General features: G+C 41.3%; 1 protein-coding gene across 1 annotated transcript in view; it reads left to right on the plus strand.

The window, feature by feature from the left end:
• LOC115265846 (mucin-22) overlaps nt 1–19,175 on the plus strand; it is a 140,522-nt gene that overhangs the window by 66,715 nt on the left and 54,632 nt on the right. The window contains exon 2 of the mRNA XM_062847611.1: nt 1,825–4,151. Coding sequence (XP_062703595.1) covers nt 1,825–4,151 — 2,327 coding nt within the window. The remainder of the gene's footprint in view (nt 1–1,824; nt 4,152–19,175) is intronic.

Consider the following 19,175-nt stretch of genomic DNA (forward strand, 5'->3'; position numbering starts at 1 on the left):
ACATATAGCCTTTCCAGTACACTTAGTGTACGAGAAAGGCAAAAATAACTAAATTGGTTAGGAAAACTCGTTTGGCATAACGTGGGTGGAAGCGTCTAATAGGAGACCCGACTGTACCAACTTCTGTGCAACAAAGCACGGGACTGAACTTGAACATCGTGCAATTCGAATGTGGGACCACTAGCAACTCTGACCACTAATATGTTAGTTTCCCTAACCAGACTGTGGCAAATCAACATCACATTTGGGAAAATCTGCGCTCATGCCTTATGTACAGGTGCACCCACAATGCACTGCACAGGTTTACAGCACGAAGTCAATTCCCATGGTCAGATCGTTGAAAGAAGGGTGGACCTTACTGGCTCCCGGCGGCGGCTACAACTAGCCGAAGCACGTTTGTTTGTGTAGTTTGCACCCGCCCGCACAGCTCTGGAAGCCTAAGCGTGAGTGTGCCCAGCCGAGCTTTGATTTGGTAACACCACCACCAACTACCGTCCGCCGCCAAGCAGGTGGGGGTGTTTGATTATATTTAATAAAATTCTGATAACGACGACCGACGGTTGTTTAGCTGTGGGGCTTCTGTGCACCGCTATTTATTACAATTGGCGCGCTGACTTTTGGTACGGCCAAGTGCAGCAGTGCAATACCGACGACTGGGGCTTAGACTGCACCGCGGTTGCGAAGATTAATGTTAAGGTCTCATTGCGAAATTGTAGGTTTCGAAATTCAATTTTATGAATTCTCCTTGGCTGTTAGCCCAGGGTGGTGCTGTATTATTTATGAAGTGTGATATCATCTCCCAGTAGTTGCAATGATGCTCTACGTAGTGAATTGAAACCAGTAGGCAATTCAGCCGGGCCATGGGTTGCAGGAAGATTAATTTTGTGACAGATGGAGCGCTCTTCAAATTTGTAACCGCCGTTCCTGACAGACCTCTAATCTGCTGGCGGTGAGAACAATGCAATGGCCCGTTGCTTTTACGAGCAAAAAACCCGTGGGGACGATCAACCTGGTCGGGCAAACACCTTTTCCTGTTGGTGTTTTCCCTCCGACTCGTTTCAAGCCCGATATGTTGCAAAGCAGGTCCTTCCCGACAGGATTGCTGATGGAAAGGTGTGCAATCTGCTGAAAAGCGAGGGAATCCAGCATCCAGCCAGCACCGGAACCAAAACACGAGGAAACAGGAACCGAAAACGAGATTTGTCGACTGTGATACACATTTTATGACCGGGTGCTGATCCAGTCCACCACACACAAGCAACGTTCAGCCCTCTCATTTAGATACACACTCTAGGACCCGAGAGAAGCAACGCAACAACGGTGTGTACCATCTCCCTACTGTGCGAGCGCGCCAACTCATTGTTCACCGATCTCTGATTTCAGGTTGATGCTGTTGCTATTTGGTTCAATTTCTCCCCCCTCGAAAACGTGCTCGGCAGCCAGCAACCCCTGTTTCAGGTTGGAAATTTCTAACGAATTCTACCCCTCATTACTATTAAAAATATTGAGAGTGGTTTTCAATTTATTCTGAAGCTTTTTTTTTTTGTTGTAGCTCGCCCAACTGCCTTCCACCTTGTGAATGTCATGACTAACCTGAGCCGTGCTTTGTGTTCCGTTCGGACGGGTTCATCCTATAGTTCAGCAATGTAGACAAGGGCAACCTTGAACAAACGGAATCGCGTCGGTGATGTAACGAGGGGCAACATACTGCCAAGGAAAGGAGCATATAGATTTGAACAAGAGTACTCAGAGTCTTCAAGGTCTCCAAAGTCTTCCGAGTCTTCTGAGGCTTCAAAATCAAAATCAGGTTTTCTGAGCTTCAAGAGTCTTCAGAGTCTTCAGAACCTTCACAGTCTTCAAAGTCCTCAGAGTTTTCAGTGTCTTCAGCGTCTTCTGAGTCTTCAGAGTCTTCTGAGGCTTCAGAGTCATCAGAGTCTTCTGAGTCTTCTGAGTCTTCTGAGTCTTCTGAGTCTTCTGAGTCTTCTGAGTCTTCTGAGTCTTCTGAGTCTTCTGAGTCTTCTGAGTCTTCTGAGTCTTCTGAGTCTTCAGAATCTTCACAGTCTTCAAAATCCTCAGAGTTTTCAGTGTCTTCAACGTCTTCAGAGCCTTCAGAGTCTTCTGAGGCCTCAGAGTCTTCAGAGTCTTCTGAGTCTTCTGAGTCTTCTGAGACTTCTGAGTCTTCTGAGTCTTCAGAGTCTTCTGAGTCTTCTGAGTCTTCTGAGTCTTCTGAGTCTTCTGAGTCTTCTGAGTCTTCTGAGTCTTCTGAGTCTTCTGAGTCTTCTGAGTCTTCTGAGTCTTCTGAGTCTTCTGAGTCTTCTGAGTCTTCTGAGTCTTCTGAGTCTTCTGAGTCTTCTGAGTCTTCTGAGTCTTCTGAGTCTTCTGAGTCTTCTGAGTCTTCTGAGTCTTCTGAGTCTTCTGAGTCTTCTGAGTCTTCTGAGTCTTCTGAGTCTTCTGAGTCTTCTGAGTCTTCTGAGTCTTCTGAGTCTTCTGAGTCTTCAGAATCTTCACAGTCTTCAAAATCCTCAGAGTTTTCAGTGTCTTCAACGTCTTCAGAGCCTTCAGAGTCTTCTGAGGCCTCAGAGTCTTCAGAGTCTTCTGAGTCTTCTGAGTCTTCTGAGACTTCTGAGTCTTCTGAGTCTTCTGAGTCTTCTGAGTCTTCTGAGTCTTTTGAGTCTTCTGAGTCTTCTGAGTCTTCTGAGTCTTCTGAGTCTTCTGAGTCTTCTGAGTCTTCTGAGTCTTCTGAGTCTTCTGAGTCTTCTGAGTCTTCTGAGTCTTCTGAGTCTTCTGAGTCTTCTGAGTCTTCTGAGTCTTCTGAGTCTTCTGAGTCTTCTGAGTCTTCTGAGTCTTCTGAGTCTTCTGAGTCTTCTGAGTCTTCTGAGTCTTCTGAGTCTTCTGAGTCTTCTGAGTCTTCTGAGTCTTCTGAGTCTTCTGAGTCTTCTGAGTCTTCTGAGTCTTCTGAGTCTTCTGAGTCTTCTGAGTCTTCTGAGTCTTCTGAGTCTTCTGAGTCTTCTGAGTCTTCTGAGTCTTCTGAGTCTTCTGAGTCTTCTGAGTCTTCTGAGTCTTCTGAGTCTTCTGAGTCTTCTGAGTCTTCTGAGTCTTCAGAATCTTCACAGTCTTCAAAATCCTCAGAGTTTTCAGTGTCTTCAGCGTCTTCTGAGTCTTCAGAGTCTTCTGAGGCTTCAGAGTCATCAGAGTCTTCTGAGTCTTCTGAGTCTTCTGAGTCTTCTGAGTCTTCTGAGTCTTCTGAGTCTTCTGAGTCTTCTGAGTCTTCTGAGTCTTCTGAGTCTTCTGAGTCTTCTGAGTCTTCTGAGTCTTCTGAGTCTTCTGAGTCTTCTGAGTCTTCTGAGTCTTCAGAATCTTCACAGTCTTCAAAATCCTCAGAGTTTTCAGTGTCTTCAACGTCTTCAGAGCCTTCAGAGTCTTCTGAGGCCTCAGAGTCTTCAGAGTCTTCTGAGTCTTCTGAGTCTTCTGAGACTTCTGAGTCTTCTGAGTCTTCAGAGTCTTCAGAGTCTTCAGAGTCTTCTGAGTCTTCAGAGTCTTCTGAGTCTTCTGAGTCTTCTGAGTCTTCTGAGTCTTCTGAGTCTTCTGAGTCTTCTGAGTCTTCAGAATCTTCACAGTCTTCAAAATCCTCAGAGTTTTCAGTGTCTTCAACGTCTTCAGAGCCTTCAGAGTCTTCTGAGGCCTCAGAGTCTTCTGAGTCTTCTGAGTCTTCTGAGACTTCTGAGTCTTCTGAGTCTTCTGAGTCTTCTGAGTCTTCTGAGTCTTCTGAGTCTTCTGAGTCTTCTGAGCCTTCTGAGTCTTCTGAGTCTTCTGAGTCTTCTGAGTCTTCTGAGTCTTCTGAGTCTTCTGAGTCTTCTGAGTCTTCTGAGTCTTCTGAGTCTTCTGAGTCTGCTAAGTCTTCTGAGTCTTCTGAGTCTTCTGAGTCTTCTGAGTCTTCTGAGTCTTCTGAGTCTTCTGAGTCTTCTGAGTCTTCTGAGTCTTCTGAGTCTTCTGAGTCTTCTGAGTCTTCTGAGTCTTCTGAGTCTTCTGAGTCTTCTGAGTCTTCTGAGTCTTCTGAGTCTTCTGAGTCTTCTGAGTCTTCTGAGTCTTTTGAGTCTTCGAGATCTCCAAGTCTTCCGAGTCTTCTGAGTTTTCGGGAGTCTTCTGAATCTGTAGAGTCTTGTGATACTGAGTTTTCTGATTCTTATGAGTCTTCAAGTCTTCTAAGTCTCCTAAGTTTAATGATTTTCATGAGATAGATAAGTCTTCTCAGTCTTCTGATTCTTTTGAGTCTTCTGAGCTTCTGAGTCTTCTGAGTCTTCTTATCTTCTTGTATTCTTGTCTTCTCTTCATGAAACCCTAGCTACACCACTGCCAATCGGACGGAATTAGAACACACAACATGTTGTTCCGAACGGATACGGGTACCGTACAAATTTGAAACCCGGAAAAACTTGTTCGGCAACCTAACCAACGACATAATCCTGCACCGTGCGCACCGGGCTTTTCTCTCCATGCGTAATATTATTACAATTTGAAGAGCAACCATCACAATCAACCGATCGACCAACCGGAGGCTCATTACCAATTCAGAAGATGAATACGCAAAAAAAAACTCCCCGTTCGTGTGACAGACTCTCCAACGACGTGGAAGGTTAAAAATATTTACCCATCCGGGATCACAGCCACACACGGTCGTGTTGTGAGATTCTACTTTTCTATCTGTTGGGATCATACGAAGCAGCAATCCGGTTTTAGGATGACGACTAATTAATTTCCCCACGGTGACGAGACAGATTCCTAGTGCCTAGTGGTGTTTCATCTAGGAAATGCTCTGGAATGTTTCCCTCCGTAAAAACCGTAATCCTGTAGGGGTCAGGAGAGATAACTCTGTTAAACCTAAGGCAGCGAGACAAGATGATGAGACGCTCATTATGCATCGATTGCGCCGGTTAATGTATGCGCGCCTAGGTGGTGCTGCAAGGGAATCGGTCAGGTAGTCGATTCAGTCAGTTGGATCTGGTTTTTTTTTCGGTAACGCACTGCCACCGGGATGGATCGGTTGAGTGTAATGATTCAGCGCATTACTCATCCAGACGGGTGCGTGTATGAGGTGGGTCCTTGCCGAAACTAACGAACGCAGAAAGGTGACGCCATAAAAAATGGGACTAAATTTATGATAATTTTACGGAATATTAATAAAATTCCGTGATGTAACGGTTATTTATTTTCCGGAATCGAGCTTGCCTCGTGAGAACCGTACTGGTGGAATCCGTTGGAGATCCTGCTTCGGTGATTGTGACTAAGATCAAGGCAGTGACCCAAGAACTGTGTTTTGTAGTTAATAGACGAGAAACGAATACCGAATAAAAACGGAAGAAAAGAAACAAAAATCAGAAGACTTAATAAAAAAAGAAGCTAGAAAATAATAATATAAAATAAAAGACAAACGATGAATTACAAAAGATTCATGGTATATAGAATGTAGAAAATAGAAGATAAAGAAAAAAGAAACAATATAAAATATAAAAGACAGAAAACCGAATATTTTACAAAGAAAATAAAATATAGAAGATGGCAGATAGTAAACATAAAATAGAAAATGGAAGACAGTCGATAAAAAGTAACAAACTGAAAATATTAAAAGGGATATATCAGAAAAAAAAATGGAAAATAGATGGGAAGAGACAGATGTTATAAGACATAAGATAGGAGTTAAAATATGTAAAAACAGAATCTAAAAGATAAATAGCAGAAAAAAAACATCAGTCTCGGCACTTTGTCGTTCAGCAGCACGCGACCAATTCCAAACACGAAGGAAGAGACTAATTTTCCTTCAAACAACTGCTCCAATTCGTCCATCAGCAGTAGCAGTAAAAAAGGGCGTTGACGAGAGTGGGTTTCCTGTTGTGGACTCGATCGAAGCACATCGCTCCACTTGCCTAATTAGAGGTCTCAGATCCACCGACTGTGCGCTGTGTAAACAGTAGCAACCCACCGCACACCGCAATCCAAGATGGGGCAGGATGTGTTAGGCAACAAGCACAACTACTGTTCGCTCTCTCCCACCCGTGATTTTTTTAGGTAATCGCATCCACCTAGTGGACGACTAACGCACAGGCGACTGGCCATCGCTCGAGAAAGTGCTTCCCGACCGATAATTCCCGATCTCACTTCCTCACTTGTCGCGCACGAGCGCACACTTTCGCACCGCGTTGATCAAGCATAATGAGCAGCTCGTCGGCGTTGTCGGCGACGTTATGCTTGTTGATTGATGACGTCGAAATGGCAAGAGATTGGACCTTTACAATTGAGGTGCGTAGCTCTAGCTTGTATCTGGTTAGTTGATGATTCGACTCAGTGACAATTTTTTATCAAATTCTGACAAGATGTGTATAGATGGATTTGCTGTTAATCATATAGTAAATTCGTGGTAAGTTCCTGAACAAATCTCTAGAAAACTCTTGAAGGATTGTTGACAACTTTTTTATTTGTTACATAAGGTCACAGGTAACAGAAAAAATACTTCAAGTTACGAAGTTTGAACGAAATGTCCTCCATTTGATTTGTCATACTCTCGAACTGGAGCACTCTCACAAACTCGACGGCACATCCGATGGATTTGTCCACCGTCGTCATCTCAAAGGGAGAATGTAAAAGTCATCGTCTTGCACAGCGATGAAAGTCCATCACGATCGGTAAATCATGTCTCGAGGATTTTACAATGAGCTCACTCTGGAGCGCCAACAAACATGTTATTAACAAACTGCGACTGACTGCAAAAGGCTGCTCGACTTGGCACAGGCATCGTTCCAAGTTGTGGTATGTTCTCGATGAAGTAACTGAGGTTCAACTCTCAGTCAATGCTATGTTATTACCTCCGGGCAAGCAACCTAAAAACAGAAGCAGCGATTTACCTTTGAACCAGCACCACCCAAAGTCCAAGCCACCAAGTGAGCGAATCGGTTTTCAATTATGATGCCGTTCGAACGAGCTGCTAATCGTCTCTATCTTTGTAAAGGAACGCCAAACTCAATATTGCCGTGGAAGAATTGAGGTTATGTTCAGATGTGTGTTATCTAATTTATGACTGCATTGGATTGAATACTCTGACCGGAGGATTGCTTGAACAAGCAACCCGACCTGGCTCAGTGATCAGCTGTTGGAGAAGAATTCCATGAAACGATTCATTGCAACTTCAGAAGCCCTCAGGATATCAAGATCATGCTAGGTGGAACCGTCCGTTGCTCAAACATTGTTTGACTCATTCACCAATATAACACCCCCCCCCCCCCCCCCCCAAAAAGCATAAACAGTAAACAACATTCAGCACAGGTGGTGCTACTTTGTCGGATTGCACAAGCGACCCCGTTCTGCAACCCTGTTTCAGGCAATCGATCCCGTCAATCATCGGAAACGAAAATTGCCTACCGGCCGACGTTCCACATGCTTTGCCGCGATTCCAGTTCCGAGTTCGACAGGGAACTTCTAGCTTGCATGACCGACCTACAACGAAGTTGTCTCTGCAGTAACGGCAGCGAAGCGCCAAAAGATTTGCCCTTTAACGATTTCTGTTAGGTTGCGTCTGCCGGCAAAACATAACTTGAGCGTTTGCTAAACGGAGCCACAATTTGCGCACTAACGGGACTTTTACAATAAAAATGTCTAAAAAAATCTCCCAGCGATTTAATTATGAATTTCTTGCATATATGCTGCTATACTCTTAACACGATAATAAAATGCTCACAAAAGCCAATTACAAAGTATTTTTGATAATTGAATTTTTAAACGATCTATGATTATAAGGGTTAAACTTTGGAGCCGGAGGGATCAAGATGACCCTGACGATGGAACCGAGCATAACAAACGTATCCGAGTTCTGCAAGGTAGCAGTAGCAGTGGCGAAATTATCCGTAAAACCCAGATTAATCGACATAGTGGTGATAATACCTTTCTCGTCGAATATGTATTCAAGATTTTTCCGTCGTCATAAGCCGAAGTGTTCCTAAATCCTGATATTACTCTAGAACGGAATAAATCTCATTTTCTTCTTTTGTCACAGTGCTTGTTGACTAATCAATGGGGGGTGGAGTTGATAAATAATAAATGTATTTGATGAAAAAATACCCAAACAATTACGTAAAACCGCTTAACTCATCGGATTTGATTAGAAATTTCCTGGAAGACTCTAATTTCACCTTCAAATTAAAAAAAAAAATGGTTTATTTGTTTGTGCCCTTCCTCAAAATGTTGAATTCCGATCAAAATTTCCAAAGGGCCCCTCTTGACTTAAGAGAAAATCGAAATTTGTGTCAGCCTTATTCAGAGAAGCAAGAATTATATCAAAGCCATAATCGAAGTTGGAAACTTATCCATATTCCGACGTTAGGTATTATGTTAAAGGTATAAGCAGAGCTGAAAAATACCAAACCTCTTAGTTGACTGCTTGACCACCTTTACTAGCACTGGATACCGATCATTATAAAGACATTACGGCATTTTTTTTTCTGCACACTTTAGCCTTTTTTTAATTATCATTGGTTATAAGATTCATGTAAAATTTGACAAAAAAAGTTCAAGCAAGTAAAATTTCCTATAATAGAACTCATTCCATCTAAAATGACAGGATCGCTTAAATTTTTATCAAGATTTTGTTTTTTTACGCATATTTACGCATATTGTTCACCTTCGTAATTTCAGCGATGTATTAAATCCTGATTCTGCAACACTGCCGGTAATCTTATGTGTGGTCAAAGACTATTTTCTTGCTGCCCGTTAATCTGGTTATCGAACATTTTTGATGATTTGATGTTTCGCATGCATGGGTTTGGTTCCCTTCATTAACAGGCCACTTCCGGCAGGACACCTGGAAACGGTTCCGGAATACAACCGGTTCAGATATATTATTTGTGGATTGATTGGTAATTATCGGTGACAAATATCGGAAACAGCTTGTTTAGCGTTACTATTTCCCTGCTTACCGTTCACCTGGTAATCGATAAAGCCGCTATTTGGTGTGTCGCATGCATAGATTTGGTTCAGTTTTTTAATTGGTCGCTTCCAACGGGACATCTGGAACCGGTTCCAGAACAAAATCGGTTTAGATATGGTCTGAAACTATTTTCCTGCTTACCGTTCATTTGGTTATCGAAAAAGCCGCTATTTGGTGTGTCGCATGCATGGGTATGGTTCACTTTTTTAATTGGCCACTTCAGTCGGGACACCTGGAATCGGTTTCAGACCACAACCGGCTCAGATATGATCTGAAACTATTTTCCTGCTTACCGTTCATTTGGTTATCGAAAAGCAGCTATTTGATGTGTCGCATGCAAGGTTTGGTTCACTTTTTTTAATTGGACACTTCCCGCGGAACACCTGGAACTGGTTATGGAACATAACCGGTTCAGATATAGTCTGAGACTATTTTCCTACTTTCCGTTCATCAGATAATCGAAAATGCCGTGGTTTTATGGGTCGCATGCATGGATGGTGTTGCAAATTTTTTCTCAAAAAGTGCATGTAAATTGATCTCCGGATTATTCGTATTTGTTATTAGAGTTTGTTACATCGGGGCGCCGTAATTCATCTTCATTTTCACTTGATTCGCCTGTGATTTTTGGTGGTTTTGCTGCTGGATGTCCGGGATATGCAAATGGAAGTCAATAATTTCGTCTCGAGAGTACTGGAATTCGTATAATTTGGTAAGTATGTTTCTGTACATCGTTATTGTGCATAAACGTTGATCAAACGTATCCTTAGTACTTAACCCTTCCCAAATTCCCGTGACACCTAGGTCTGAGAGGACGTAGAGGCCTCTGCATATTTTTCATAGGTGTCCAACTAATCTTCCTTTCCCACTTCTCAGCTGCCGCAAGGACGTCCCAGCTAACACAAAGTCTTATCTGATGTTGCATAGGATGCTAAAGTGGAGGCCATATGCGTACATGCTTCCATTTAACCGCGTGCAAAGTGTACGTATATCGCCTCCACTTTTGCATCCTATTCAACATCATATGCGATCATGTGTTGACTGGGGTGGCCAGGACAGTTCCCAGTCGTTGGAGGGATTGCGTCAATCTTGTCATAGAGTCAGTGGTTAGCCCCAAATCTCTGTGCTTTGGTAACGGACGGGAAGGATGCAGTTCCTTTAACAGTGGTGTGGGACTGTACCACCTACGAATTTGTGCGACTCGCTTAAGGACAGACTTGTTAGAATCCCAAAATAGCCGCCAGAATGGCTGACTTTGGCACCTACTGACGATTTCGAGTGCACAAATCGCTTAGTAAACAAAACCAGCGCACCTGATCTTCTTGTTTTGAGCTTATTACAAGTGAGTAAGAACAGAATAGTAGAATGCACTGTTGGTTGAAGCTTGCTTCTTGAGATTGGTGCGTTTGAAGTTCTGATGCATTGTTGAAGCGGGATTTCAAGACGTTTGACCTTAATGCTAATACTAATGGACTTACACAATAACGTTTATTGCATAAATGCTCAAAAAAATTCAAAAGTTCAAAAATTCTTTCACGGATTTTTTTTTGAAAATGTCTCCGAGGATTTACCCTGGAATTTCTTTACGAATTGCTTCAAAAGTTTTCCCACAGACAAACAGGCGAAATTTCCATCGACCACGCTTTTAACGATCATTTTAAAGTTTCATAGTTGTGGCCTTCACAACCAGAGGCACGCGCATCGTTTTTCTATGTGTTTGACGGTTCACACTAGCGCCTTCTGTTGACGATATTGCACAACACAGTGATTCGTGCAACTTTTCCATCAGGTGATGGTAGTGTGAACTGGGCGATGGATTTCCATGAAAATTGTTCAAGGTGTTACGTCTGTTTGTCTGTGGTTTTCCCTTACGCATTACTTCAAAAATTCCTCCAGGGATCCCTTCTTAAATTCCTCTAGGAATTCCTTCGGAAATTTACAGTTTCGTGAGAAGCACCTTTTTTTTGCTTTTAAAATGTGTATTTTAACATTGAGCTAATTCTACACTTCGACAAGCACTTGATAGAGCGTGGTTGTTTTGTTCGAGTAGTGTATGTTTATACTGCTATCTGCTCGGTCGCCTTTTGTTGCAATTTTGCACTGTTAACCCTCAAGAGGATACCTTAAATGAAGGTCCGTTTTAAGACCCTGGGGTCCATTGGACCCCAACATATATTCTCGCGTATCTCGTGATCCTTACTTTTTGAAAGGGTGATGTTTTCAGCAAAGATGTTAGGAAAGTGAAGGCCTATCTAGTGATGAACAATTTAGTTCGTGAAGTTTCCGCTAGGTGGTGTTAGTGAGCATTGAAAAATGCCCCCGATCTACAGGATATAACGTACCTAAACAAGCGGACAAGGACAAGACGTGCCGAAACAATAGGGTAAATCGCACTACTGTAGACGAGTAGACATATATGTCCAGCGGGTCTAAAGGAGTCATTCAAATATTACGTAACGCAAAGGAGTGGGAGGTGGTCTAGCGCTATGTTACGTTTCATTCAAAATTTTCCATACAAAAGTTGTTGCACGGAGAAGAGAGAAGCCCTTAAGTTGTCAAATTTTGCGTTTCGTAATATTTGAATAAACCCAAGAGGAATCAGAGACAAACAGACGCAACACTATTAAAATTTAAATCTCATATATCTCAGCATCCTGATTACTTATTTATATAGTTGATGTCTTCGGCAAAGTTGTTTCGTTGGTCAAGAACTTATAGATTATGGACCGTTTGATTCGATATTCCACCACTAGGCACTGCTAGATAGCATGCAAACTTTTTATCTCATAATATCTCAGGATCCTGATTTCTTAGAAAAATGGTGTCTTAGTTGTTGGGTAGGTCAAAAATGTCCTAATGGACCTACCGAATATAGACACTATAGAATCTACAGACTTGGGGAGAAATAGTTGAATTACGCAATTTTAGAGTGTTTTATAGTGAATTTAGTGTGTACTAATAGAAAATGACGTCACACAACCCACAGTCGTTATCGTTCCGTAAATCTCGTTTGGCTAAACGAATTGACAGATCGCTTGGTTAGGAGCCATCCATAAATGGCGTAGCATTTTTTTTGACAATTTTTGACACCCCCCTTCTCGCCCTTTTTCCCATACCTAATACATGGCTCGTAGCATAATCAGAGACTCTCCCCACTACCCTAAAATGCCACTTCATCTATGGACGGCCCCTTACAGTTGTCTGCACCTTGGAAAGCATATGGAATCTATAGTGTCTATATTGCAGATTATGGGATATATACAATTATACTTTGATCATAATCTACACAATTTTCCACAGCACAGAGATCAGACATCCAAGCTCAGTTTCAAAACTGTGTAAGGAATTAAACGTTCATTTGAAATGGAAACACAAGTGGCAACATCGTGGTGGCGCTGCTATCCCAATGTTCCCACGCTGTTGTCGGTGGTGAATATAAAACTTATGTAGATATGCGTACTCACCACTAATTGTAGCAACTTGCCGCATAGGTGACGCTAGTGCTGTCAACGCTAAAAAAATTGAATCCTTGCACAGCTTTCGAGACAATTTTCTATAGGCTTGGATGTCTGTTCTCTGTGATACAAAATTTATTTTCATGAAAAATCGAATAAAATGCAATGTAAATTTCAACGTTTCCTTCCCGTAACCGGGAGGAACTCTTGGAGAGAAATTCCTGGAGGAATCCCGGGAGAAATTTCTGGAGAATCCCGGGAGAAATTCCTGAAAGAATCCCGAGAGGAATTCCTGAAAGAATGCCAGGAAGAATTCTTGAAGGAATCCCGGGAGAAATTCGTTGAGAAATACCGGTAAGAATTCCTGGAGAAATCCCAGGAGGAATTCCTGAAGCAACCCCCGGAGGAATTCCTGAAGCAATCCCAGGAGGAATTTCAAGTGGATTTCCTAGAAAAACTCATGCAGTAAACCCGGGAGGAAATTCTGGAGAAAACCTGGGAGCAATTTGGAGACAAATTCCTGAAGAAATTCTGGGAGGAATTCGTGGAGGAATCTAGGAAAGCATTTGTGGAAGAATCCTTTTACGAATTCCTAGTTGAATTCCTGGTGGAATTCCTGATGTAGTTTTGGGAGTCATTTCCGGAGGGCTTTTAAGTGGATTTCCCAGATGAAATCGTAGAGAACCTCGGTAATTACTGAAAGAATCCCTGTATTAATTTCTGGAAGAATCCTGGTAGGAGTTCCTTCAGAAATTTTGGGAGGAATTCCTGGAGGTATCCGGGTGGTTCAATTCTGAAGGAAATTATCCACCAAATTGGAAGTATTGGTATTGTGAACAGAATGTAATTATATTGTGTTATTCTCAAGATATTCACTTCAAAAGAAGCGTACTTATTTGAGGACGCTTGCCACTCGGTAATCTAGGGTGCTGGACATATACGAACTAATAAGCGCCATTCTGCAGAAAAACTTTAAAATCATTTTCATTACCAAATAATCCTTGATGTATTGAACACTTTTGCCAAAGACACAAACTATCTATACATTCCGAATCTCAAGATATTCAAGCTAAATTTAACTTACAATCCATAATTTGAATAAACAATAGCGCCATCTACTGGGCTAATTCCAATTCAATTTGTTCGTCACAAGATTGCCCTTGGTCTATTTAACAATTTTGTCGAAGACAGCATTATTCTAAGAAGTGACGATCACAAGATATAATCATTCGTGTCCAATGAACCCCAGGGGTCCAAAATCGCCCGGTTCAACTTTGACATAAAAAATAATCTATAGTACGCCATGAAATATTTGTTATTTTTGCACAAATAACTCATCGTGGTGTAGTTTGAAGGTACTGTGAAAACGGGACCGATGTGTCAATCCTAACTTTTTTGGGACCACTTCAAAGTGGCTCTGGGGTCCAATGGACCCCAGGTATCCATTAGAGGGTTAAATAAAAGTACGTAAACCAAGAATTTTCAACTTTATTACGACGGCCTCCAAAAAACCTCCCAAATCAAATGATCATGTTACCAATTATTTCAGAAAACACCACTTTTCCATTTCATTTTCAGAGATTGTTTGAGAAATTCGCCCAGGGATTACTTCACAAATTCATCTGAATATTTATTCAGAAATTTTTCTAGGCATTCGTTTGGAGATTTCTGAAGATTTCTGTGGAAAATCTACCAAAAACCATGGTTCATTCCGATATTTTCTTTAGGGATTTATTTAGGAATTCCTCCTATTCCACCACGAATTCTTTCAAAGCATCATGATTTACTTCGGAATGTCTCCCCATTTATTTCCAAAAAAAATATCGATAAATTTGAGCTGAAATTCCTTTAAGAGTTCTTTAAAATATTTGTTGAAAGATTTCTTCATCAGAAGTTTCTTTAGCCATTTATTCAGAAATTTCTTTAGAGATTCCATTGTGTGAAGAATAAGCCGAAGTTAAAACTCACTAATAAAAAAAAAACAGAGATTAATTCAATAAAACTTTCTGCAAAGCCTTCAGAAACTATTCCAGAGTTGTTTAGGAAATGCTTCAAAAATGTCTTCAACATTTTGTACTTAGGTTAGTTTCTAAATTCTTCCACAGCAAATTTCAATTTCTCCAGAAAATCCACCAGAGCTTTCACAAATTGTTGTATAAGAAAGTTGTGTATGAATTTGTGCAAAAATTCCTCCAGGGATCCTTAAGAGATTTACCCTTGGATTTACTCTTTTGGTTCGGGACTTTTCTCGATTTTTTTTTCGAAGAATCTTTCGTTAGTTCCTTCAAGCATTCTCTCAAACGATCTTCCAAGAATTTATTCCAAAACTTTCTCCTGGGTTTGCTTTAGAATTTACTCAAAAGATCTTTTTTTTTTTTTTGAAATCTGGATTTTCATCAGAAATTCCCCCAGGGACTCTTTAAAAAAACACACACATTCTTCGAGGGATTTTGTCAGAAAATCTCCCATTGCTTTTAATATATATTCCACTAATAATTTCTTCAGAAATATCTCCAGATTTTCCTCCCGTGATTTCTTTACTGTTTTTTTTTTTCCAAGAATTACTTTGAAAAAAACAAATCCAGAGATTTTCCGATGATTCTTTCATGGACCCTTGCTGAAATCCATCCCAGAATTCATTAAAAAAAATCTTTTACGAGCACCTGAAAAAATCACCCAGTGATTTTAAAAGAAAATTCTTTCAGGGACTCATTTGAAAACTCCTCGTTGGTTTACTTGAAAAAATCATCCAAGAAATCCTAAAACAATTCAGTCAGGAATTGTTTCACAAAATCTTCTAGGGATTCCTTTAGACTTTTGAATGTTCTCCAGAATTTTTTTCAAGAACTTTGTAAGAAAGGCTTGCACGAATAGCTTCCAAAAATGTTGCATGGATTCCTTTAGAAAATACTTCAAGAATGCTTTTCAATAAGTTACAATTGACCAGTGATTATTATCAAGCCCTGAAGAAGGTCCGATCCGAGGACCGAAAGGTCGGCGAAGATAAGAAACAATCAACGCTAAAACCAAAGACTGCCTAAGCCGAAATCCGAAATTGTAAATTACAACAAACTGTCGTTACACAAGAAACTTTTCAATAAGCGCTGCATAGTTTGTTCCAGAAATTCATCTACGATTTTTTTTTTCATAGGGATTCCTTTTTAAGTTTTTCAAAGTATTCGCCCAGAATACCTTCCATGAACTGTCTCAAAAATACTCTATGTACTTTTTTTTAAAGAAAATAATTCACAGATTCATTGGCAATCAGAAATTCAGAGCTCCTTCAAAATTTTCCTAAAATTGCCTTATAAGACATGATTAAACAAATTCCCAAAAAAAATCTCGTTCCTTTAGATATTTCATCAAGACTTTTTTCACAAATTTCTCCAAGGATGTCTTAAGAAAGTTTTAGAGAACTGTCCAAAAATTCTTCCTGAAACTTTTCCACAGATTCTCACAGAGGATTCTTGCGGAAAGGCTGGTAGACATTCTTACAGAGATTCCTGTAGAAATTCATTCAGAGATTTCTTCAGAAATTCTGCCGAGTGTTCCTCATAGGCGAAACTACTGGGGGTGCCGGCCCAGACAACCAGTAATCGTATAAGATGTTGCATAAGATGATAAAGTGGAGGCCATATGCGTGCATGCCTCCATTTAGGCGCATGTAAAATGTACGCATATCGCCTCCACTTTATCATCTTATGCAGCATCTTATAAGATTACTGGTTGACTGGGGGGGGTGCCAGGCATCCCCTAGAATTTGAATTCATTGCTGTGAGATATGAGGCGATGAATGATGAATGGATGAACTAATGAATATTTGTTTGTAGTGCACCCCCTGACAAAAATCCGTAGTTTCGCCCATGGTGTTCCTCTATGTATTTTCTCAAAAATTCCTTCGGGATTTCCTCTAGGCGTACCCCTAGGAATATCTCTATGGATTCCATCAGGAATTCATTGAGAAATTGTTATTAGATTTGTTTTTTTTTTTTTTAAATATCTTAAGAGTTTTTGTTGGGTGTTCCACCAGGGGCTTCCAGGTTTAGCTTCAGATATTTCACCTGGAATTTCTTCAGAAAATCCTTCTTTGGAATCTTGTATTCATGTTGTTTTTTTTAATTCTTTCTGGAATTCAAATGGAATTTTCTTCAGACATTTTTTGAATTCCTTATGAAATTTCTTCAGCAATACTTTCGGAAATATCTTAGAACTACTTCAGAAGTTTCCGCAAGGATTTCTCCAAAAGTTGTTCCATGGATTCTTTCAGAACTTGTTTCAGCAGTTTCTTCAGGAATTGCTCAATCGATTTCTTTAGAGATTCCACCAGGAGTTCATTCGTGGGAATGTACCAGTAAATTTCAACCATCGATTGCTTCAAAAAATGTCTCATGGTTTATGATTAGGATTTTCTTCAAATATTCCATCAGAATAATAAGCTCTGTAAGCTCTGCCAGAAGATGCGATCGAATAAAAGAGGTTTAATAATTATTGCAAACTCACCCTGGAAGAAAGTAAGTGGGAATTGGACTTAATTAGAAAGTCTTTATGTATCCTAAAAATTCAAAAGTCTGAACACAATTCTGTACCCCTAGAGTGATTTGGTTCAGATTGTTTTTCTTTTCATTTGACACATTGAAGCCATATCGAATTAGAACCGCATAATAAAATTCACCCCTCTCCTCCTCAGAGCCACCTTCAGAAAAAAAATAAAACTAGTTGCGTCAGTGGTCATTGGTCGAGTCTTTTGATGAAAAATTGCATTGTTAATTTGACCGTCTGAGGAATGCTGGGAAGATCAAAAAATGACACGGACACATTTAATGCTTCCAGTGAGCTATTCGCTTTTTGAAGGAAGCCCGACACTAGACAACGGACTAGCATGCCCAGTGGCACTGCAGAAATTTTTTTCTAACGGCTGCGGGTGGAATCGAACCCACGTCCCTCAGCACGATGCGACTAAATGCTTGGTGATACTGGCCGCACGACCACGAAGCCTTGTTCTTAGGGGGTACTGGCTCAGATCACGGAACAATATTACAAGCTCGAAATAATTCTGGCCAGCCAAAATAATCAAGTGACACTTAATGCCCCAGCACCGAAGGGTTACGTAACCTTTAACCAGCGATAGGTCGCAGACTAACTAGACCGGCCCACATGTGTATGAAGCGAAAAAAAAGTTCTCAAAATTCACGGGGCACCCTCTAGAATCGTGCCTTTGGATGAGAAGAACAATCTGTGAAAGATTCAGCTCAATCGGTTGAAAAATGAGCTGGCGCAAATGAGTTGAAGGTTTGTATGGGATGATCAGTCCAAATATATGGGAAATTGGATGACCTCCAGTCTCTCATACTGCACGCCGGTTTGGCGAGTTCGATTTGTTTCAGAATTGAAAGAATGGCAGTTGATACTCTAATGAACAACTTTGTAGAAGACCATATCATGATAAAACTTAATTTAGTTGCGGTTTTAGCCAACGAAACCAGGATTAGGACATCTTCCCGCGTTTACTCTTAGTTATTACATGCAGCACGTGTTTGCCGTTCGAAGCTTGCTCACTACATCATAGGCGGCTATGTTGTCCTTCATTTCCATTGCTCACGCATGTGGGTGAGTATCGAGACAATGTAGAATTACATAGCTGCCTATGATGCAGCGCGCAAGCTATGGCCGACCAACACGTGCTGCATATAACAACTGAGAGTTAACGGGGGAAGATGTCCTCATCCTGGTTTCTTTGGCTAAAACCGCAACAAATCCAAATTTTATCATGATATGGTCTTCTACAAAGTTGTTCAATAGGGTATCAACTGTTATTCCTTCAACTCTGAGCCAAATCGAACTCGCCAAACCGGCGTGCAGTATGAGAGACTGGAGGTCATCCAATTTCCCATATATTTGGACTGATCATCCCATACAAACCTTCAACTCATTTGCGCCAGCTCATTTTTCAACCGATTGAGCTGAATCTTTCACAGATTGTTCTTCTCACCCAAAGGCACGATTCTAGAGGGTGCCCCGTGGAATTTTTCGACATTTTTATATTTGGGCCGGTCTAAGACTAACTACTCGCTCACCCCACGAGGTTCGCCGATGCATCGCAATGGTAGGTAGGTGTTCGAAATCAGTGTCTATGTCGCCGGACCCGATCGATCCATCAAATCCTGTGTCGATCTAATAAGTTGAGAGTGACTTGACCGATGCTGACACAAAACAACTCCGACCAGATGTTTTGCCGCCACCGCCACCCGCACCGACCCAAAACGGACTCGACTAGACTGCTGGAAGATGATGATTGAGCCTGACAGCGAAGAATTTGTTTGCGAACCGGCGTTGCGTTGCGTTGCTGGTTCTGCGTTTGCGCCAGCAGCAACAACAGTGAACTCTTAGTGGCGCTGCAACGATGCGATGGTTGTTGTAACGGAACGAGCAGCCAAAAGAGGCCAAATGAGTCAATAATGTCAGGGCAGACGTTGTTGTCGTCATTACCGCTGCTGGGTTGGAACTTCTTTGGGGGTGGTACCTACATTGGGGGATGAGTGGGGTGAAATGCATCACAGAGAAATTATTGGAAAGCGTCATCGACAATTCTAAACCAGAGGTAAATGTGTTCGTGAGAACTTATCAAGCCGGCTTCATCGATGACAGGTCCACCATGAACTGGAGCTTCTTCAGACATACCATGGTTAACGGACTCCTACACTTTACCTGTTCGTTGACTTGAAAGGGACATAGAGCTTTATTCCAAATTATGT

Source organism: Aedes albopictus, chromosome 2 (assembly GCF_035046485.1).
Source record: "Aedes albopictus strain Foshan chromosome 2, AalbF5, whole genome shotgun sequence".
In the NCBI taxonomy this organism is placed as follows: Eukaryota; Metazoa; Arthropoda; class Insecta; order Diptera; family Culicidae; genus Aedes; species Aedes albopictus.